Source organism: Lagopus leucura, unplaced genomic scaffold (genome assembly GCF_019238085.1).
Source record: "Lagopus leucura isolate 7727_CA_CO unplaced genomic scaffold, USGS_WTPT01 Super-Scaffold_100014, whole genome shotgun sequence".
NCBI lineage: Eukaryota > Metazoa > Chordata > Aves > Galliformes > Phasianidae > Lagopus > Lagopus leucura.
The window spans coordinates 16,552,009-16,575,573 of NW_024962268.1; the positions used below are offsets into that span (position 1 = coordinate 16,552,009).

General features: G+C 40.4%; 1 protein-coding gene across 4 annotated transcripts in view; it reads right to left on the minus strand.

Moving 5' to 3' along the window:
* Nucleotides 1–14,227, minus strand: part of RAI14 (retinoic acid induced 14) — a 95,865-nt gene extending 81,638 nt beyond the window's left edge. For 3 of the 4 annotated variants that reach the window (XM_042875107.1, XM_042875106.1, XM_042875104.1), the window contains exons 1-2: nt 14,170–14,227; nt 4,056–4,154 (exon numbers count right to left, since the gene is read on the minus strand). In XM_042875107.1, coding sequence (XP_042731041.1) covers nt 4,056–4,091 — 36 coding nt within the window. In that variant the 5' untranslated portion in view covers nt 4,092–4,154; nt 14,170–14,227. Of the gene's footprint in view, nt 1–4,055; nt 4,155–13,948; nt 14,046–14,169 lie in introns of those variants that run through there. The other variant, XM_042875105.1, reaches the window with a different exon arrangement.
* Between the last annotated feature and the right edge of the window lie 9,338 nt (nt 14,228–23,565).

Below are 23,565 nucleotides of genomic sequence, written 5' to 3' on the forward strand. Positions count from 1 at the left end.
AAGTAAATCAAAGTATTAAGTATCAAAGTAGATACTTAAATGTATTTAAGTGTCTAAAAATGTAGATGAGCATCTTGTCATATTTAAGAAACAGACAAAACATGTTTAGACAGGTTTGATATGTTTGTACATTTGAAAATCTACTTGACCCTCATCTGCCTTTTGCAGATTCTAGTTGTTTTTGAAGTCAGGCCACAAACTATTATTACTTAAGATGTTAAAATCACAAATGTTAAATACAATTATGAGGACCAATCAGATGGGTAGCACTAGATTTAATTGGATTATTTCACATTCTACTTCTCTGAGCAGAAACACTGAAGAACTTCAGTATTAATCCTTAGAGACAAGTATTCTCCAATGTGTGATATTCCTACAGACAGCCTACTCCTCCAGACAAAATTCTACTGATAGTCTGTAAATAAATGTAAGTTCTCAAGTGATAGCTCCTGCTCATATCACACCACTTTTTCTAAGTGTTACATATAATAGGTGTCTTGCAACAATTCAGTCTGCTTTTAGATGCTACCAACAGTAGATTTTAGTTTGACAATCAGGAGCAAACAAGTGAAGAAACAGGAAAAAATATAGGTCTTTGGACAAAAAAATAGCCTTATTCTTCATCAAGATGCAAGTGCAATTTCTATCATTTTGTCTACAGATATTTCAAGTATTCACTACTTACTTTCTAGTCTCAGTATTTACTCCAATTAGGCATCCTGTTCAGATTTTTAGACTACATACATTCTTCTGTAATGATATATCATACTTCGAAAAATTCATTTATGACAGAGCACAGAGATTTATCTCACTGCTCCACTTCAAATACACATATTCACATGGCAACAGTCATCCCTAGGAAGGATTTTACTGCAGCTAAATGTGTCAAGGAAAGAAAAGACTCCCTGGTTAACAGAGCTGCCTACACACACAGAGATAGTGAATCAGGTAAGGTACAGGGAAGCTGAGTAGCGAAAACATGAATCGCAAAGCCAGATTAGCCTTGCTCCCCTCCTTCAGATGTCAACTATACCAATTTTGATAAATTTCAGAATTTCCAGCACTATATATTTGCATGTTTCTGTAACTCCACTGCTAGCATGCCCAGCCCAGAGCTTTTTATGCCAGAAATCTGAAGGTGTGATCTGACAACACAGCTAAGCCATGAAAACAGCTGCAGAAAGAGAAGTACTGCTGCTCCTCCCCAATTTCACCATTCCTCTCAAGGCTGGCCTACAGTGAGACACAACAGGGAGTTAAACAGCTAGATCAGCTAAAACCAACTCCACAGAGTAATTTTCCATCACTTTATGATCCTGAACTGACTTACTGAGTCTCTCATTGAGAGTCAGGTATCCTTAAAACCAGATGGGCAGAGACAATAGAAGAGGGAGCAGGGCTGGCTCTTCTAAAGCTTCAAGAATGGTGTAGACACAGCACACAACAAAGCTCTGCAACAGGGAGACAGCTAATACATGCATGAATACCAGCAGGTATGCCCATTTTCAGTTCACTCACTTCAAAACAGCCTAGAGAATTTTAATGCATCACTGAATTTGCCTACTCAATCTTCATTTTAGAATACAGTTTTATGTTATCAGCTGGAGAATTGTTTGACTAACCCCTGTCTCCCACACATACCTTGAAGACTTATTCCTACTCCTCCCCTTCTTCCTATTTATTTAATGCAAACAAGCGAGGCTAAAAGGAAAGGTACCATTCCCTCTGCCAAGACATTTCCAGTTCTAACTAATAAGACATTAAAGACTTCTTCCAGAATGAGAAAGAGCCCCTCTATCCCTGCTGACTTTCCTCTTATCCTGAAAGCATTTACCACATTTTATAAATTGAGATACAAATAAGAATAATTCCTATTAAAACTACCTCCTCCTCTTCCTTAATTATAACTATGAGAAGCATATGGAAATAAAAAGAAGGATAATTTTCCTTGGTTATCATGCACAAAACACACAACAGCCCCAGTTGACTGCTTTGAATTATGCCCTTAAGGTTTGGCTTCAACACAGAGAAAATCAGACCCTCTTGAATTTATACTGCTGCGCTCTTAGAGCTACCTATCTAACCATTAGGTATCTGAAAAATCTTTTGTGGTCAACTTGCAACTTTGTCTCACGATGGTAGAGAGAAGTAGTACCAAAACAGCAATTACTTTGAGACCTCCCCTGGTGTTGGGGGAAAAGTGGGGATTAAGGAGACAAGGCCAGGTGAGTAAGGAGTAAGAGAAACAGTTGAATAACAGTGGGTAGACCAGCTATAGCAAGACCTAGTTGCATAATATGCATGTCACTTAGCCTTTGCTTTAGAGCAGCAGTGCAGCCAACCAGCATAAAAGTGTGAATGAAGTCATCCTAACACACAGGCACACCTAATTTCCATAATACCAAGTATGTCCCTACATTAGCAAAGGGACTGCTCTCATTACTCAAGCAGATGCTTAAAGGAAGTTATAACTACTGTTAGGTGAACTGAAACACTGATTGCTGCTACTCATCACAATGGCAACAACTTCTGACCACCAAATAATCGACTGTGGACTGAGAGGCATATTCAGTTAGATGAGACACCAAAGACTCATGACATGTTCATTTGCTGCAAAGCAGCACAAGATGCTGCACCATCATCTGAGTTGGCTTGGTCACCAGCAGAGGTAAAAGGTGCCTGAAAGTTAAATGTTTTGCCCTGCTCCCAAAGATTAGTTGACATATTAAGCTTGGCTACAAAGTTGGTCCTTTTAGGAAGAACTCTTGCTTATCTGAAGGAGTAGATTATCCAACAGTGCTACAATTAGGATGCCAGTACAACAGCTGCCAGCAACAAATACTAACTTGCAGCTCAGTGACTTGGTAAGTGGTAATTATATCTACATATCACACTGCAACAGCACCTGTTTCTTCTTCATAGCTACTGAAGGGCATTACAAGCTGAGATCACTAGAACAGAGAGATCACTGGAACAGAGCACTACAAGACCACCTTCGCACCAAAGAACAGCTTGGACTGCTCCTGACTGCAGTGTGTGGTGATTTTCCTAAATACCAATCTCTCTAAAGCTCCACTTTTAAACCTTATAAATCATTGCCGTACACAGCTGCTCTAGAATTCTGTGGTAATATGGAAAAAAAAAAAACAAAAAAAAAAAAAAAACAAAACAAAAAAAACCCACAAAACAATACATCCTTTCCTTCCACAACTTATCTGCTGCTCTGAAAGATAAAACATCACGTTCTTCATGAATATTTGTTACAAATTCTATGTAAGATCTTGAAAATCATTTATTTCATTGACTGCACACTGCACTGTTACATGAGCATCAACCTGAGTATACAGCAAGGTGTTGGAAAGAGTAGCAGTAGGAAGACAAGGACAGAACTGGACAATAGCAGTCTCACTGACCCAAAGGATCACACGGTTCAACTTCAAGCTTGGGTCACTACTGGTACTATCATTTAACAATATACAACATGTGATGTGCCCACTACTGTTTCACATTTATGTCTGCTGTCCTCACTGATCAAGTCTTGCATCCACTCTTCCTGTCACATTGGGATTGATAAACCCCATCTTGCCCCAATTGCACAGCTGATTCTTGTACTCTTGCTGACAAAAAAAAAAAAAAACACTGCCACAGGATAAGGAGACCTTTTGTTACATGCACAAACATCAAACTGATAAGAATGGTTTTATACTTAGACTGAAATACAATTGGGCAGTAAAGTCCTTATAACTAGGCTTAATCCTGCACCTGGGAAAAGTTCCAATCTGCACATGAGCACAATCTAAGAGAAATTTTGCGGGCCCCATGCATATATGCTTGATTTGGTTATTCTAAGAAGGAAATAAGGTAGTGAAATACTTTACACAACATAGAGCTGTATTTCAAAACAGCCTAATATGTACAATACTCAGCTCATGCCTTTGTGCTTGGAAAAAGTTGCTCCTCTCTGTAATTCATTAACTTGCAACCTTATCAAGGTGGGAGCGAAGAACTTGTTTCCAGCATGGAAACCAGCAATCAAACTCAGTAGAAATACTTACGTCACTCTTCCTGAACTTTGCTTTTAAGCTCTTCATCCTGGTTACATTCAGTCTTCGAAACCTTTGAGAAGTTTGTTCTGTTTTTTTCTTCTTCAATATCTAAGGGGAAAAAAAAAAAATAAAGAAGAAGATTCCAACTTGATATCATTCAGCTCACAGGCAGACAAATCTGAATTTACACACATATATTACCCTTCAAGGGCTTAGCCCTCAAGCTCTAACAAAGATTAACAACCGGCTAAGAGACATGTTTTGTATTTCCAAACTTAAAAGCAAGCCTAAATCTGACCACAGAAAAACAGGAGGAGCCTTCAGCAAAAACTCAAATGTGTGTCACATAATACTAGCTACCTCTTGCTACAAGCAGATCTGACATGTTCGTACACGTAGCACCTCTCTGCTCACAGTCTATTTTAATATTAACATCTAGGCAGCCATTTGTAAAATGGTAAAAGCAGAAAGATGGATGTTGAGTCATTCAACTGAAGTTTCACTATCCTACAACTATACTGTAATAGCTAGAAGTACTACGTGTACACATTTAACCACTAATTCAAAACTAACATGCAAACCATGCATCACACATCCTAGTACAGCTCAACACAATATAACAGATGGAACCATCTAAGCAAGAAGAGGATTAATCACTGGAAGAATACTTTTATGCTCCTCCTGCAATAAACCCTACGTGCATGCAAGAAAAACTTCTTCACCATGAGGAATCCAGAGAATAGACATCCAGAGAGGCTGCAGAGCCTCCTTTTCTGAAGATATTCAAAACCTACCTAGATGCTCTTCTGTGCAGTGTACTCTACAAGGCCTGCTTTAGCAGGGGCTGGACTGGATGATATCCTGAGGTCCCTCCCAACTCCTACAATTCTGAAATTCTGTGCAATTTTGCATTTGAGAAATCACAACTGTTTTCAACTTGAGGATGCACTTTCACAAACAAGCCAAGTTTTTCCTCTATCCCTTTTAAATGAAAAAAAGCAGCAGTTATGCAAACACATAAAACCAACATTATTACAGATAAGCCGCAAGATTTTATAGGGAAGCAAGGAATCTATACTAGAGCAAATTTTCCTAAGGAATCACAGAATAACCAAGGTTGGAAAAGACCTCCAAGATCATTCAGTCCAACTGTCCACCTACCACAGTGCGTCCCACTAAACAATGACACTTAGTACCACATCTAAATGTTCTACGAACACTGCCAGGTACAGTGATTCAACCACTGCCCCACGCAGCCCAATCCAGCACCTGACCACTCTCTTGGAGAAGAACCTAATGTCTATCCTGAACTTCCCCAGCTCCTGGGAAACTGTAATATGTAACAATCCAAGGTAAATGTGAACGGTGAGAGACACAAAGTAGCAGGGCAATGTGTTTATTCCTGGACCACAGTAGAAAAACTTTATGGAAGAGAAATATACTTAAGGACAAGAAAAGGACATCTATACAAAAAACGTCCCGGCTTCCTAGTTCCACAGTATGCTCACTGGAAGAGCCAATCTGTCTATCTCATCTACAACGGTTAGCAGCTGTACAGAAATTCTGATGAAGGAAGAGTTTAAAGTAAAGGGTGTTCAGCTGTACAAACTTCCTCCCTCCACCTTCAAGAAAAAAAAGAAAAAAAGAGAAAAGTATTATGAGTCTAACTGATAAATAACTAAAAAAGAGGACTACAGCACAAATTCTAATAGGTCATGGTGGGTCACTGGTGTTTTGCATCCTTCTTCAGAAACCTTTAATTACAGTTTGATAAGGAAAGTGAATTCCAGTTATTTCATAAGAGAAAGTCCCTTACTGTTATGAAAACATGCTGCTACATTCTACATGCTCCCTTAACTATGAGAGGTTTTAAAATGAAACTTCATTGTTCACTCTTGGTAAAGTACATGAAAACACTTCCACAAAGCACAGCACTGAGAACCATTCAGGAAGAAGAATTAACACTAAGTAAACATGTAATTTAGCTCAACCTCGTATTTAATTGACAGCCATTTAAGACACACACAAGCACATTTCTTAAAAAAAAGAAAACAGCAACAAGAAACTACCAAATAAAAAATCCCACGTACTACATATACACAAATAGGTTTCCCACAGAACACAGACCTCAACAGGTAATTTTGATGGAGTAATTCTGTAGGCTGTTTAAACATTATTAACTCTAATTATATGACTCTGAGTCTAATTAAATAATCATTCTAAAGTACCATTAGATTCCTAACTGCTTCCATGTATATGAAAGGGTATTACTGTGAGCTCTTGCTTTTCATCTCAAGGTATGAGAATAAGGAAAATTAAATAGCAGCATTTTGTCTAATTCTTTATGATGGAAAAGAGCAGCAAAAAATTTGTCAGAGCTTTGCATACCCTGGATTGGCTATTCCTTAGCTTTTTCCTGGGCTGAACAAATCTGCTACACCTATTCAAATTTTGAAGAAAGTGTGAAACTATAAAACAGCTGTCATGACTCGTACTGGAAATGTGCCTGAACCACAGCAAGAGCCCAATAATTTCTTAACTCATTCTCTAGTACCACCAAGGATTATGGGCATCACAAAGACTGGAAACGGCACAGTACAGACAAGACAAATGACATTAGTTAGCTGGCCTTCTTTAAATATACAGCGCACCGGAAAAGTCTTCAGGGGAAAGAAGATTGAGAGGGACTTCAAAAGCCAAGAAACATCAGGCAATATCCAACAAAACTCACACTTACAAGGTCTTTTTAAAAGTTAAACTTAACTGACTTAAAAAAAAATAAATAAATTAAGATTAATTACACCATTTAATAAAATAGAACCAAACACTTTGCACTGGGAATCAATAACAGATCTCTTATCACATGCATATTGTCAGATGACTGTCTGCTATAAGCTGTCTTTCCCCTTCTCACCCCCTCACCACTTCTTTCTCCTATGAACAAAATATTTGTTATAGCTTCCATGGAAGTGAGGTACTCAACTTCAGGGTGATAAGAGAGATGGTAACTCCTTATAGACGCAAAGCTGAATTCTTTCTGAGAGAAACCTATAGCAGTCTAATTAACAAGCTTTGCAAGCACTCCTGGAATGCTGTTTTCCCCCCCATCTTGAAATAGGAAGAAATTAGGTGAGTTGTGATACCATCAGAAGCCAACTTATTTTTTCCTCACAAGTTACTTCACTTCTTCTGTGAGTGCACTCTATACACTGAATTTGAAAATGAAATCCACAGAATAATTATAGAAGCATGGAAAAGCACACACAAAAAAAACATATTTCTGAGTTCAGAGCATGTTACATCTGTATTTATTTTCTGTAAAAGATAGTTAAACACAAACATTATGATTACAGCTTTTGTATCACAACCCTTCAGCTGTAGAGATAAAAACCCACAAAGCAGTGACGGCTGTCTTTTCTTGGCACTGCTTGAAGGAGGAAGTCACCTCTCAAAGGGTGTAATTATTGGAATTGATGCAAAAAGAGGTCAGCATCCTGATTCAGCAGAGCTTTATGACAACTGCTCATTTGCCAGAGGGGGAATAAAGGAAGCACCGTTAATAAACTCCTGTTTTACAAGACAGGAAACGACAACTAGAAATTCACTAGGGAGAATCAAGACACTTCAAAACTATTTCTGCAATGAATCACAGCTATTAACAAGAAGCAAGTTTTACCTATTGTGGCATTTCTCCCTTTTCAAAATAACTGTGGTAATAAATGCTGTCATTTTGTAGCTGCAGCAAGTTAACAGTACAGAACTGCTTAACTCCAGAGATTCTCTACAGCTAACGCTGATCACATGCTGTCAACGATTATCTCTAAAATTAAATATCTTCTATCTCATCTTCCTTTGGCTTAATAACGGGAAACAGTTCTCAGGAGCACAAGTCACAGAAAACATCCTTAGGTTGATGGCAAAACTATCTAGTGAAAAAATAAGAGATATTAATGCAGTAGTATTCAGCCTCAATGATTTCATTGTTTTAATACACAGCACCATCTTCAAGTTCAAATGTAGGAATCAGATTAAGATAATCTTCCCCACTGATTTACAGTAAGATTTTGGCAAACCACAATAAACAATTGTATTGACATTGTTGGTTTTTTTCCTTTCATCACTTTGCTGCAAAATATGAGCAAGGTCTTCTACACGATATGGACACTAGTCAACACACTGAAAGGCCAAATATTCAGCGATGTAACAGTAAAACAGCCTTAGGGATATGCAGTGCACACTGTTCATGGCAATGACTGCTACCCTTTAATGATTAGTGCATGCTGAATTTAATTATTTTTAAGTGTTAAAGGACATGCATCTCTTTCAGAACACACTGGTAAGCTTCCATCTCAAAATGTTCTCTTGCAGCAAAGCATTGTTTATAATGTCAGCCGATTTTCTGATTCACTCCCAAAAATTCCAGATTTTTTTTTCCAGTTTATGTGGCTACAGACTAGAGACTCCAAGCAAGATCTGGCAACACGCAGGTAAAATGATACATACGAAAAAAAAAAACCATCTAGAAAAGTACCAATGATGCTATGTATTTACATCTCCTTTGTGTGAATGTAACAACTCTCAAAAGAGAAAATAAGATGTCTCAGAAGTCACTTCAACTACAGCAAAACAACATCGTTTGTTCTCTGAATAATCATTATCTTTCTGCACAATCCCTGCTGTGACCCAGGAGAACAAACCTTTGAAGCAGTCAGCTCTGCAGGGCTGCCAGAAGCATCCTCAACTCTAGCATTTCTGCTGCTGCCCATCTTCAGTACCTACTTGTCAAATACATCACATGCCTGAGCTCCCTTGACATACAAACCCGTACCAAGAACATGCCAAAACACAAGCTTCTCCAAAGCCGTTGGAACACCTGAAGGCATGAGCAGCTACCTAGACTCTCCAGTTGTTTGCATGTGAACACAAGTAAATCCATAGTGTCCTAAAACTAAATGAATTTTTAAAATCCACTTAGCACTCCATCTATGACTACCATCTAATTACCATCCAGCTGAGCACATTCCTTTACCTCTCATTCCAAAGCAGAGAAGCATACACAATCAGATCAAAAGCTACAGGAAAATTTCCGCAGTCTTCATCAACACAACTCAGTTTTTCCATTTTGAGTAATCTATCCCATTCTTCCTTTCATAGGAAAAAACAAATGGAATTTAATGTCACCTATAAAGACAAATAATTCTTGGCTTGGTTAATCTGCTATTACTTATCAATGAAAACACACTAAAAAAATGCACTGAGAAGCCCAAATACAACACAAAAATGGGAGTGATTTATAGACCGTTAATCCCATGCAGAACAGAATCAGACATCAGAGATAGCGGGAGCCTTGGGTAACTTAGTACAATCCCTCAATCTGCTCACAAATCACTGGCAAGGATGTGCTGAACTGTACAAATTTAAGCATTTGAGCCCAGAAGTTAAGAACTCTACAGATATTGCATCACTAACAAATGTAGTTATCTCTCTTTTCTTCAGAATGCTTTGCCTCAGCTTTCTACTCTTACACATCCTCTATGTTCAAAATCTGAAATATTTTACTTAATTTTTTAAAGGCTGCAGCTAAAGTCATACCAGTCTCTGTGGACATTACACAACTAATACAAACCAATACTCAACTGTGTTTTCTCCTAGGGGAAAGTTTAGAGAAAACTCAAAATGTGACACAGCTCTGACTTGTTCATTTGACACACTGGACAGAACTCAGGCAGAACTGTATCTCAAGTGAAATCCGAGCACATCTGTCATTCAAATCATTGTGCTACAGCTTTACACCGTTCTTACTCCAGTTCCTTTGTCTTAAAGTGTCTGTCAACAGTGAGCTCACAGCGAGGCAAGACTTACTGCATAAATTAGGACACACCACTACCTTTCTCTGCTTTGAATTTCCACATTCCCAAACTAAAAAGTTCCCCCACACCATGTGTCACCCCATTTTGAGACCATATTCCTTTGGTTCATCATACATAAGATGCACTGTAGATCTGAAAGCTTTTCCCATGTTCAATATTCAGTCCAACAGGACTAGACAGGAATTGAAGCATACAAACTGAAATAGAGAAAAAAGATGCAGAGTTCCACTTTGCAAACATCAGTTATTTAAATGAGAAATCCAAGAAGATAACAACCAGAGATTGTTTATACTTCCTAATATTCTGTATTATTCAATGAACTGCACTTCAGAATCAACAAACGTGAGAACTTGTTGAGATGCAATCTTCAGTGTGAAAAGAAACAACTGCATCAATTTATAGACAAGTACTCTGAAATAGCCTAACACAGAACAGCCTTGTACTAGGGCAGGAGCTAAGAAGAACACTGATTCAGATTACCAAAAACACCTGCCAACCCCGCTCCCATTTAACTAAGCCCTTACACTGCTGAGAAGCCTTGAAAGAATACTCCACTGAAAACCTCTCTAGTCTAGAAATACTTTCAGAGATGGTGCTAATAACACAACTACTCTATTCACCTTCCAAGTTCTTGGGAGGGAAAACATTTTAGCTGATCAAAGTGCATTACATTTTTAAACATTATCTGAAAATGAAAGGGAATTGGGTGTGTTTAGAAACCAAAAATTAAGCACATCCACACTTCATAAAAGGTATTAGAAACTGAGATTTCTTCTACCCTGGAAGACATCAGTCATATAAACGAGTAGAACTTCAGCAAGATCAGTATCCACATCTTAGTGATAATGGAATCAATTTTATCTGATTTTATTTAGACTGTTGAAAATCATGTTCAGTACTAGCACTAGGTACTGGACAGACCGTGGAGAAGGAGCAACATGTAAGATACTTTTCCCATGCTTCAGAGACCTATGAACATCTAGAGGGATCCTACAGATATCCTGGTGGGAATTCAGACAAGACCTTGTATACCAGGTTCTAAGAAAGCATTTGAGTGCCAAATTTCCCACACACACCTCAAGGCATCCTAGTGCTTCTGGCAGTTCAGATGCAAGGCACTGTTTCTGCATGCCCACCAGCAATAGCTCCCAGTAGCTTCCTGAGCCTCAGCAGTTATGGGGAAAGAAACTGGAACGTCAACTTCCTACAGTCATAGAAAGACTTGCAAAGGAGTTTTCTCTTTGTAATGACTGGACAAACTTGGCTCTTATCTTTACCAATACTCTATAGATTCAGGTGAAAAAAAAAACAAAAAACAACAAAAAAAAGTCACATATCTTATGTTGTGAAGGTACAAAATAAAAAAGAGACTAAGACAGCTTTCAAAAATACTTTTATGTTATTACAACACTCATCTGCTCTATAGAAGAAGGCCTTGAGTGGACGTCTAAGACGTTCCAGACAAATGCACTAATCATTAGGCTGCCAACACTGCCCTAATGAAGCAATCACACAAAACTATGTGGGGCCACCAAGACAATGAGGAGGCTGAAGTACCCCTCCTGCAAGGCTGAGCAAGCTGGGACTGTTCAGCCTGGAGGAGATTCAGGGAAGTTCTTATCAACATCTATTAACATCTGAAGGGAGGATGCAAAGAAGACAGAACCAGACTCTTTTCAGTAGTGCCCAATTCCAAGGCAAGAGACAATGGACACAAACTGGAACACATAAGGTTCTTTCTGATCAGGAAGCATTCCCATACTGTGCAAGTGACAGAGCACTGGCACAGATTGTCTGGAGAGGTTGTGGAGCCCCCACTTTGGAGATCTTCAGAAGCTTCCTGGGTATGGCCCTACGCACCCTGTTCTGAGTGTCCCTTTTTAAGCACAGGTCAGGCCACGTGGACCCAGAGGTCCCTTCTCACCTCTATGACTCATGGATTCTGTGACCACTACCATCATCTCAGGCTGTTACTGGCCACAGCGTTATGGATCCGAACACAAGAGAAAGATGCCTTCTTTCACTGCTATGTACTTCAGCTCTGACAGTCCTCCGCAGGTAACATGATTAACTTTTAATCTTAAGTGTAAGTGGAGATATTCCACTACTTCCACAGTTTACCAACAGACTTTCATTTATTTCTGGCAGTCTGACAGCAATAACCTTCAATATATTCCCTGAATCACAGCTCTTTGCCCTATCTCCTCTACAGGTTAAAACTGTAGTATTAGGCGACGCTCAGCAAGGTCTGACAACTCCAAAACAATCTCCAAGTTACCCCACATGCAGAGTTACCACCAGTAATGCACTCACAGGCACCTAGACAGCAACTCCAAGGAGCATGCAAAGGGACTAGGCTTCTCAGACATGCAGGAAGTATATAGACAGCAGGAGAGCCAGTTATTCAGATCTGTACACTTAGAAGATGTTATGGATCACTATGTTCCCATTCAACATCCAGTTAATAAAAGCTGCCTGGAATTTTCAGTAGTTTACCATCTTTACCACTAAGCAAGGCACAGAGCCTAAAATTGATTTATTCTAGTTTTGCTTGGCTTTCCTCTGCAGCTGTTTCAAGTATTAGCCCTACGCAAAAATAACCAGTCCACAATCAGCTCTCAAAAGGAATGTGATCAGGGTACTGTTGCAGTAGAATTTAGAAACTGCTAGCATCTCACATAAGAAGTTAGTTTTTGTGGCCTCCTGCCACTACTTCTCACTTGAAAGAGGCATGAACTTCTTACCAGTGAGAGAAAAAAGAAAAGCAACATAGTGGGGAGCATACAAAAGAAAAAAAATAAGTAAGAGATGGGGGCAAGTCAGTAAACTCTACCATGAAACGCCTGCATCATTTGCGAGAGCAGCAGCCTCCCTCCACGGTCTCTTCTCCCATCAATGTGCAGTTTCTTAGTTTGGAGAAGGAGAGGGAAGGAGGTTTTATTGCTTTGCTAGCAGATGCACTCTTGGAAGAGGAAAGAGAAGAGCACAGTGCCCATATTTTTAGAGACTGGACAGACGGATGCCTGCTACTGCACAGTGACTTACTGACACTGAGCTTGGCCTGAACTCAAGGGAACCCTGAGCTAATATCCAGCTCTTTCACTCTGGTTCACACAGCTCTTACGCAATTCTTCTATTAGTAAATAAAATCTCATTGACAGCTTTCCATGAGTGTCCCGAGACAAGAGCCAAGCAGGTCACTGACAGATATTTACCAAATTCATCTACTCCTAGTTAATCCAGGAGGCCTATATAAGATGACAAATTCGCACATCTGGGCTTTAAAATAATAATAATAATAATAATAAAATTGAAACACGAATCTGAAACCTACTGGGATACAAAAAGCAAAAAGAAAAGGCCGCCTTTCAGCGCGTGCAGCAGCAGCTCTAAGCAGACCACAAGCGTTCTGTGTCAGCTCTGCGATAGGCGCACTCACTACAGAAACACTGACAAGAATTCGCTCCGACCCCGCAGTGCCAGCAGAGCAGAAATTGAAGCAGACTTCTCACAGCCGTAAGGAAACTCCAGATCGTGACAAGTGGACGGCGGAAGGCTCTTCGCTGCCGAGCGCCGTGCAAGAGAAAGCCAGCCCTTCCGAGAGCTCCGTGAGAAGTTGGGAGCGAAGGTTTCTGGCTGATCTTGATGCGATTAGGGATTTTCTCGATTGTATTTCGGAGCAGCGACAAAAAAACCCTCAGTTCCCCTCCAAGCTTCGCTGCGGCCGCGGGGTTGGGGGGGCGGTCATTCACGGCGACGGGACCCCCGTCCGACAGCCGCCGAGCTGCCGCCCAGACCGCCAGGAAAGCAGCACCGCCCGACGCCGCCGGTTCGGTCCCGGGGTCTCCGGAAGGTCCTCGCTCCCCTCGGAAGAGCGGGGAAGGAGGCGCGGCCGGGCCGCGCTGTCACGGAGCCGGCGGGATCGATGAGGGACCCGCGCTGCCCGCCCCCGCCGGCGGCTGTCAGCCTTCCCGAGCCCCCCGTGGAAATAAAACCACATAAAATAAACACAAGGGAACAACCAAGACTCACGGGCTGCTCCCTGCTCCCCTCTCCGGGTTCTCCGGCCGCGGCAAGAAGGAAGAACTTTCCTCCTGTTGCTCCACGCGGAGGAGCTGCTCCCCGCGTACGCCCACCGCCGCAGCGGCCGCCACCACTACCAGCGCCGGGCGGGGGCAGGTGGGCGCCGCGCACAAAGCCCCTATTCACAGCGCGCGCCGCCTCCCCCTCGCGCCGCGCCGAACCTCGCTCACCCCAGGCAGCAGCCGCGTCCCCCTCCGGTCGCCGCCGCCGCCGCCGCTGTGAAGGGCGGAGCAGCGCCGCCGCGCGCCCCGGGACACTCAGCGGCTCCACGCGGATAGGGCGGGGGGCGTGACATCATTCCACGGTCACGTGACCGCGGGGCACCGGTCCCCCGGCGGGGGGACTGTTTGCCCCCTCCTCAACCGGGGTCTGCAGCCCTGCGCTCGCGGGGGACGGGTCACGTGACACCGCGCCTACCCGCCCGTCTCTCGCGTACCCACGACCGTTACGCTGAGGAGAGGGGCGAGGGGGTTTCCGTCCCGCGCTTCTCAGCGTCTCGGATTCCTCTTTCTCAAAGCCCTAGGATGCACTAGAGGGAGGACAAGTGGGTTCCTTTTCATTTAATGTCTGGATTCGTTACCTCTGTGGAGTTTGGTGACACAGGAGTCCAGCAGTTATAAAATCCCAAGTGGGCTTTACGGCTGAGCGAGGCACTGGTTCACTGGATGTGCTCCAAAAGGCTTTCTTCCTCCAAGTTGATCTGCCAGCAGTGGCCAACCAGCCCCACCTCTACATCTCACCACTAGCACCACAGTTCCGTACCCTGTGTAAGTAAACCAGGATGCCTCATCTACAAATTGTCCTAGTCAGTCGGTGAACCTCCTCGGCCACCAGAGACGCCAGCCTTCTCACCTCAAAAACCCATCTGCTGGTCCCTTCACAACAACCACATTCCACACCTTGCAGTCCGCCTTTAATCTTGGTGATTACTCCTTTCTGTTCCCAACCATCCATACCTTCTAAAGTGGCAAACAGTACAGAGAGGAAATGAGCACTTGAAAACTTTAAGTCATTATTGTAATAGTGGCAGGTATTGTTATTGAATAAATACATTTGATTATACCTGGGAGCATACTTTCCTCTGTTTATGCACAGTCCTTACATCGGCCAATTTATTTTGCATGTGTTTCACCTTTGAGAACAGCCATAATTGTGCCAGCGCCATTTCCTCTCCTTTTTCTTTTAAAAACGCACACACCTCTGATAATCTAACAAAGTTAATGCTAAAAATTTAATTTGCATGGAAAGAATAAAAATAGGAAAACTAAACTTGCCCAGCAATATTAGTTCTGCAGCTACAAAATGTGTTGCAATTATTATGCAATTATTTTTAATTCTGGCGTAATATGTGTGCATATAATATGGTCAGAAAATACCTTGCCCACTTCTTCCCATGCTGGCAAAATAAGCACGATTTAATATGCAAGTACAATCTCTTACACTTTGAGTGTTTCAACCATTATGAATGTCAACTTCTATCTTCAATGCCAGGATATTATGAACGTGGGTTTGGTACGCTTGCATGGGATAGTCACATACAACATAATGCTAAATGTATTTCGGGCTACAGTACTATTAAAAACAAAACAAACAAACAAACAAACAAAGTTCTAGAGAACTGGGAAATATGGTATTTGCTTATTCCCAGAGAAGCATTTTCCACTGTATTATAAGCTGCTGCCCAGGAAGAAGACTTTGGGCTTTGTAGCAGCAGTTGGGTTAAATTTGTTAAACCAAGCTGATGCCCTCTAAGCTAGTCTTGTTCCATGGTAGACTGTGCTTTTTCCCTGGGCTCCCTTTTGGGTTTCTCTCTAAGGATATTGCTTAAATACTCCTACGTATTTTTGTGGTTCATGCCTCTTCAGGCAGAGCACAAGACAAGGAGTCAACTATCTCATGTGCTGTAGAGCTTTGGAATAGCTGTCTTTTCCCATCTGTGCCTCTATTGTCTGTCTGTCTGTTGTAACAACAACACTGTGAGACCTGTAGTTAGTAAATGCTACCTGTGAGCAGTCAAAAGTTGTCAGCATAATCCATTCAGCAACTCACAAGATGGAGCACATTCAACACAAGCTGCTTTTCCCAAATGGAAGAAGCTTAGCTTATCACATAGCACACTGGCTATGTCCTATAGCTTATCACATAGCACACTGGCTATGTCCTATATCTGTCCAATCCTTTATCCCAGGAACATGAGAAGAGGGTGAAAGAAGAGAGTATCACCTTCTGTACAACCCCTCCTAGAAAAACTGGGGTGCTTGCAGCCTGTAGTGACCTGGAGCCACTGCCAACCACAGTGAGGGTGTAATGAACTCTCCCATGCTTTCCTATCTACTTCTCCAAAAACGAGAGGCCTATAAGTGGCTTGAAGATGTCTTCAATCACACCTTATCAGTCTACTGTCTTGATAGTATCTGCTAATTTTCTTACTTGGCATTGTTATATTTTTTTTTGCTGCTTCTGGCTATTGCCTTCTGCAGTGCTCAAAGTTCCAGTCACATCTCCTCCTAGAAATTATTTGTAAAAGAAATCATGCTCCCTAGTTTATCACTTCCCTTCTATCTTGAAAGCAGCTTAAACTTGTTCTGTAAGCTCTAAGTGCCTTGTATCGTCTTTCCACATCAGACTTATTCTGATATAATTGCTTGCAGTCTGAATATAGCTTGTTTTGATAATCCTATCTTATTTTTTTGCTGAAGAACAACTTAAAGAAAGATTATTTTTAGATTTTGAAGTGTGCTTTTGTTCCTGGGCTGTTCTTTGCTTACATTAGAATATTTTTTTCACCCTTTGTGACAGATGTCCCTCTGACAGATGCAGGAATCTCTGTTATATCAAATGAAACAGGCTTTAAAAGTGTGTCTTTCTTTTATCTGCTCCCACCAGAGCACTTTCTTTTTTTTAATAACTTGCCAGCCCACATAGTAAATGCATCTCTTGTGTCTCAGTTCACAATACGGCACACTTCAGAGAACCCAGAGAGGAATTTTTCTCCTTTACTGTTCTGTGTAACTCACATAGCAGCAGCAGTGTCCTTCTGATGCACAGGTAGTACAAGGCAGCACAGGAAAATACTGAAGAGTGAAGAAAGTCGCAACTGGAGCTGTTCAAACAGGGCTCTTAACTGAGACAATATTTTGAGAGGAAAGGCTATCTAGTGACTTTTTTTCCTTTTATGTGAACTTTTAAAGGCTGAAAGAGAAAGATCTGTATGTCATTGCAATGAATCATCTCGATTGTTTTAACTTTCAATTGCTAGATGTATATTTCCTCTACCACTTTCTCATGGTTTTTGCATGTATGTTATCTGATTAAAACCTATCTGCATGGTGTCCCAGTCTATCACATTTGAGGGACTCATTTACAGTCCCAGGTGATATTTATAGGAAAATTGTAGAGAAATTCAACTGTTTTGTCAACTTCTTTCTGTATGACTGGCACCAAGAGGCAGCACAAAGGTGGGCCTCTGTTAGCTGTATCCCATAAATGTGTATATTTTTCATCTACCACAGGAGCTAAAGTAGGCTGCTCTTGTCACTGTTAAATTCTTTAGGAGTGTTGCAGCAGAGATCAGCTGGACCTTGGAGATCAAGCCTTAAGTAGAAGTCTTCCCTGGATGGAACAGGAGGGATAAAAGCTTGAACTCATCTTCAATTAGAGCAGGGAACAGATCTCCAGAAATGTAGTTTACTCCTCTCTCTTATCTGCCTCTGGACGTATTTTTTTTTTTAGTTTAGTTTTATCCATAAACATACAAAAGGAATATATATACAAAAGGAATAAACATATATACATATATATATATAAAAGGAATTAACACAATTCTTAACTGCAAAGACTAAAAATCCTCTTTTTCCTTTTTACTTTCTCACATTATGGAAATTTGTGCTTGTGTGTTAGTGTCTTTGATATGAATGTGCTTTTGTATGTTTCACTAGGAGAAAAATAATTTCCTGCCCTTTTTACTAGCATCCAGTATAATGTGAGTTTACTGTCTTATGCAACTTGTGGAAGCTCGGAGCTGCAAGGCAGTGAGCTTGATGATCTAATGCAGTTTTCCCACAGAGACTCATCTGCAGAATTATCCCCAAAACATATTTCATTCTTAAATTATTTTCAAAGCACAAGTCCATAGAAACTAGAAAAGAGGACCAAGCACTTCTTACACAAATTGTACCTAAAATGGCAGTGCATCTATGTAAATAATTTAAAAAAGAAAAAATGCTTTATATCTTCTTAAAGAAAAACTCAGCAAGCAGAAAGGCAGCTGTCCAAACAGGGAGACAAGCCTTTGGAAGTAAAGAACAAAGCTGTGCTAAGAATCCCAGAATTAAATGGGCCTATTTCAGTTTTGTATAATGTGTATTAACTTTACTGGTGTAACGTTCCCTGCTTTGTTTTTTTAATTAAGACAGTGCCTCACCTGCACAGACAGTGGTGTAAGGAACTATGGAAATTCTTTGAGATTTGGCTTGCTCAGATTTTTCCCTTTCTCTCTTCCACATACTTTCTTCTCATTGCTCAACACTGCAGATAATCCAGGAACACTTGGGAACCAAGGTCACATATGAGAAAATGTCTTCCTCCCCATGATCTGTATAATCCAGAGACTTCTCTGCAAACTCAAGGGCTGACAATCCTACAACATCTGTGTGAAACTAACCAAATTACTGGAAGCCAGGCAGAACACACCTTGCAGAGAGATGGCTTCAAATTCTCAGCAAATATAAAGGGCTCTTTGAAGGCACATCACTGAAAGTCCTGAAAGGCCAGTTGCCCAAGAATAACCACAAAGATTATACTAATCTGAAGATCACTAAAGAGTAAAGCTCTAGTATTCAATTACACTGGAGAGCACTTTGGTTATGTTGTAATAGTACAAAAGTCAAAGCAGTTCCCACAGGCAGGGGCAGTTATACTGCATATATACTCCACACCATGCCGAGAGTTGCTTTGTCTATTCTCTTGCTGTAAAGTTTCTCTTCCATTCAAGATTCGTAAATCAATTTCCTCTTCCCATTCAAACCGAAGAAAACCACATTCCTGCATATTTTATATGACTATTTGCATTACAGAGAAACCAAGCACCTTGAAAAAGGCATTTCAAACTGCTGATTTTTATGTCTTTGCTCCCTACAGGATTTCTTAGTGTGCTGGGCATCTGCAAGCTGAAATTTCAGCTCTACCCCATGCTATATTCCTGTGACACAATTTGTACTGCTGATTTTATTGTGGAGGTGCAAAATCACATAAGCATTCTGTCTTCGTTGTCATGGTTAAACTTTTGTCTCACAGGAAGCAAAAGTCTATCATTTATTTTGTTTATAAAAAACCTTCCACTGATACAGAGACTATCATGCCATAACTGAGTGCTATGATTCTTCATTTCTTCTGAGGCATTAGGTCTTTCTTGCACAATGTATAGTAACAATCTAACTACTCAGAAAGAAAAATAGAAAAAGCAGCAGCTTTTCCTTGTATCTCTGAAATCAAACCAACTTTGTTTTGATCTGATTCATAAGTGGTGCATTCGAAAAACCTACCTCTGCTGGACTTGGTGTAAATGAGCATCATACCTTCCTTTTTACTTCCCAAAGATATCTGTGGTGTACATGACCATAGGGAGAAAATAGGAAAGAGTTGTTAGGTGGGATGGGATCCAAGGCTAAGACTGATTTAATATGCAAGCTTGGAGATTTCTGCACTTTGTAGAAGGACAGATAAACAAATCTTATGCAGTACTTCTTCAACAGAGAGGCTTTGAACAAGGGCTTCTGCAAATGAAACAGCCAAGTATCACCAAATATATAGGAAACAAAGCAGTGAGAGAAAATCTTTGATCAATCTTTGCTATATTGTATCAGTTCTTAGACAATGTGACAAGGCAAAACATCACAGAGGAATGTAGTTGTGTATAGAAGATTGTAAATGTGGACGCAAGGGGAGAATTTAATGAACTGATGAGATCTAGGTTTGACATAACAGGGTTAAAAAAAGTCAACAATACTCTCCGCAAATCTGAACTGTTACAAACTCATTGCACGCATAGAAAAAGATCATATATTTTTAAAGTTGTATCTTTAGTCCAGCAGAATTTTGCCATGTGGAACATTGCTCATCTGTGCAATGCAATGGCTGAAAATTCTAGACTCTCACAATTTTATATTATGCACTTGCGCTGGCACTTCTGTGTTCAGGTTCAGACATTTCATGGCCTACCATCAAAGTAGCCTCAGTCTCGTAAGCAGGCTCCTTTTGCCTTCAAGGAAAAATATCTTTGCTGCCTTGGAATAACTCACAGAATCGCATCATCCTGCACAGGGATTATGTCAAAAGGTCATGGTGGTCACCAGCCGGATGATTCCTGCCTTCTTCCCTAACGCTCATCCATCTTTCATGACCCATTGTATACTGATTACCAAGTCCAGGCCAAATCTTACTCTTCTTTCCCAACCAGAGGAATACATGCAATAAAAATCCCAATGTGCTCTCACCACAGACCCTTATTTTGCTTTCCCATTATGCCAACCATGCCATAAATCTTTATTTCCTAGGAAACACTAAAACTGCTTCTTCTGCTTCTCTTTCCCTCGCAAGTGGGAGTGTCTGGGCAGACAGATAGAACTGGCTGTCCCACCAAAAAGACTCTGCTGTATAGAAAGGAGAGTTCTGTATCCCAGGGATTGTTATGTGAATGACTCATTCTCTGTTTGGACAGTTGGCAACTGGGAGTGAAGATGCTCAAGAAGCAGACATTTTCTTTATAACTGGTAAGAATTTGGGAGCTGACGATTCAAAAGGACTCAACAAAATGAATGGCCAAGACTGTGGAAGAGGAACAACAACCCACTGCAGGCTTGGAGACTTTCCAGAGTGCATTAGCTGTTAATCTGGAAGCGGAATGTATGGAGTACCCAGCAGTGTACTCTTTGTGCATGTGACACCGTGTTGTAGCTATACGGATTTGATGCCACATTAGATGCAATGAAATTTAAGCCAGACAAAGTTTGTGCTGAGAGGTGACAAACCATGCACGTACACACTAATAAGCAAACACCTTGACATAGTGTGTTGTTAGAATGGGTAGAACACAGAGTTCCTAGAAGTTTAGCAGCACCTTGGAGTGTCTTAGTGTAGTCAATCAGTGAACAAAAAGCTCAGATTTAGATTTACTTTTACCAGCTCCTTCACTTTCCCTGAATTTGAACTTCAGAATAAGAAAAGTGAACAGAACACCTTTCTAGAAAGGGTTCCAGATTTTTTAGGAAAGTTGTGAAAAAGTCTAGCAGCACCTCCTTTGAAAAGCCGGACTCTGGATCCTGTTAGCTTTTGCCCTAAGCATAGGAGTCTCTTCTTGCAGGCCACGACTGTGAGAGCCCAGCTGACAGTCTGGTGCTGCTTCCACTTCCTTTAGCTTTCGGATTGAATAAACATCATTAAATATAAAGAATCAACATTTGTTTCTAGTCACTGCTAGTTATTTCCTTCTGCTGCCTTGGAAGGAAAAATATAACTACTGAAAGATATGGCTATACTTTATTAATTAAATTTAAATGCATTTAAAATAAAAGCCAAGAAATTATAGCTTCAGGCTATTACTAGTAGGAAAGGAACTTTTTGCAATAAAATGTAATAATAAATCACAGAAAAATAGTTAAGATGGAATAGTTTACTTGGGTACGTGCCTGCCATTTTATTTTATTCTGAAATTTTAAAACACAAAAATATATTTTGTAAATAAATAATACATAATTATTAGTAGTAAGGATGTTGTCAATTCCATTTTAAGTAATTGAATAAAAAAGTGTGCCTGCAGTCGGGCATGGAGACAGATGGATACAGCAAACATTTTTTCTACCACCATTAGGCAGTCATTGCTTGTTGGAGCTAGGTAAATACCAAGTACCTTAAAAGAAGTTTTACTGTATTTTGTCAGCATTTGGTTCTGCAATCATTCCTGAAAACAAGAGTTGCCTGGTTTTTTTTAGAAAATTCAAAAGTCTTAAGAACATCTGTGTATATGAGAAGTGATATACTGTCTTGTAAACTTTCACTTTCTGTCAATGTATTGAGGAAAACTAGGTGCCTTTTCCTTCTTTATCAAATAAGCCACTTTTTGTCTTCCGTAGTCTGCAACAGCATAATTTTTGCGATTGAGCTACCCTTAAGGTAGCCCTGTAATAGTACTTGATTTGTAAGTGATGTATTCATTGCAAACATTTCAAGTAAATATGCTAAAATCTTTGCATCTGACTCATGGAATCATATGATGGTTTAGGTTGGAAGTGACCCGAAAGATCATCCAATTCCAACCCTCTGCTGTGGGCTTGTTGTCTCCCATCAGATCAGGTTGCTCAGAGTCCATCCAGGCTGGCCTTGAATACCTCTAATTGTTCTGCACAGCCTGTGTCAGTGCCTCATCATCCTTGAACATATTTATATTTTCTGTCAGCTAGGTCAGCTAGACGTATATCTGTTTTGTTACCAGAAGTTAATTCCTGCTGGAAAATCTTAGCCTCTGCTATTCTGGATACTGGAATAAGTTTCATATGCCTTTTTTTTTTTTTTTTTTTTTTTTTTTTTTTTGTCTCATAAAGTTTCCAGCAAGTTTTGCTAATCTCAAAGCTCATCACTTATAGATTCATGCAGTCACTCTTAAATTCCCTGTCAGTATTTATTCCTGAATCCTGCATATGTTTTGCACTGCTCCCCTGCAAGCTAAGTCCAGTTTGTACATGAAGAAACCTGCAAGGTGAAATGACATTCACAGTAATTGTATCTGGAAAATCTGATCTTCAAAGATTGCAGAGAGACGGTAGGCGATTGCAATCAGGTGAAGACAAAAGTCTCTGATACTAACTTACCCCTTTAATGTGTTTTGTGCTTTGTGAGATTTGTCTGCAGAATTGCATTTGCAGTCCATTTGCTTTGAAAAACTCTATTAATGTAATCAACAGAATCAGAAATTTCCTTGGGAATGGCAGCATTGCCTTTGAATTTCATTTTCATTTTTACTTTTGTTTTTATTTCAGACAGAGCAATTGTTCTGCTTTTGAACCTCCCTCAACCTCTGTCTTCATTAAAGTCATTTGGTCCCAAGGTTATTCTGACGGTCTCAGAAACTGACTTTTTCCCTAGTATTTTAGAGTCTGCCAAACTATACCTTTTCTCCTCAGTAAGAAATGCACATTACACAAATGAATAGAAGGTCTCAGCAAGAGACATCTTCCACACCAGGTTGAGAATGAAGTGTGCCTGCTTCTCCAAGCTATTTGGTGCAAGAGAGGATCAGAACAGCTGCAGCCAAGGCTCCTGGTGCTATACAGCTGTGAGTTTTTCCTTCAGGCACATTCACTTTTGTCTTCTGGGCAAAGTGTTCCCATCACAAGGGTTTCAAAAACATTTAAAATACAGATTGTTCGTTTAGACCCACATAATCCTCTAAAGAGGCAAAGCATGTTTAATGGAAACCTTTCTGTGTTCAATTCATATATACCAAAGCTACTCTGCAAATCAAACCAACACAATGAAAGATTAACACCAAATAACATCAAACCAAAATGTTG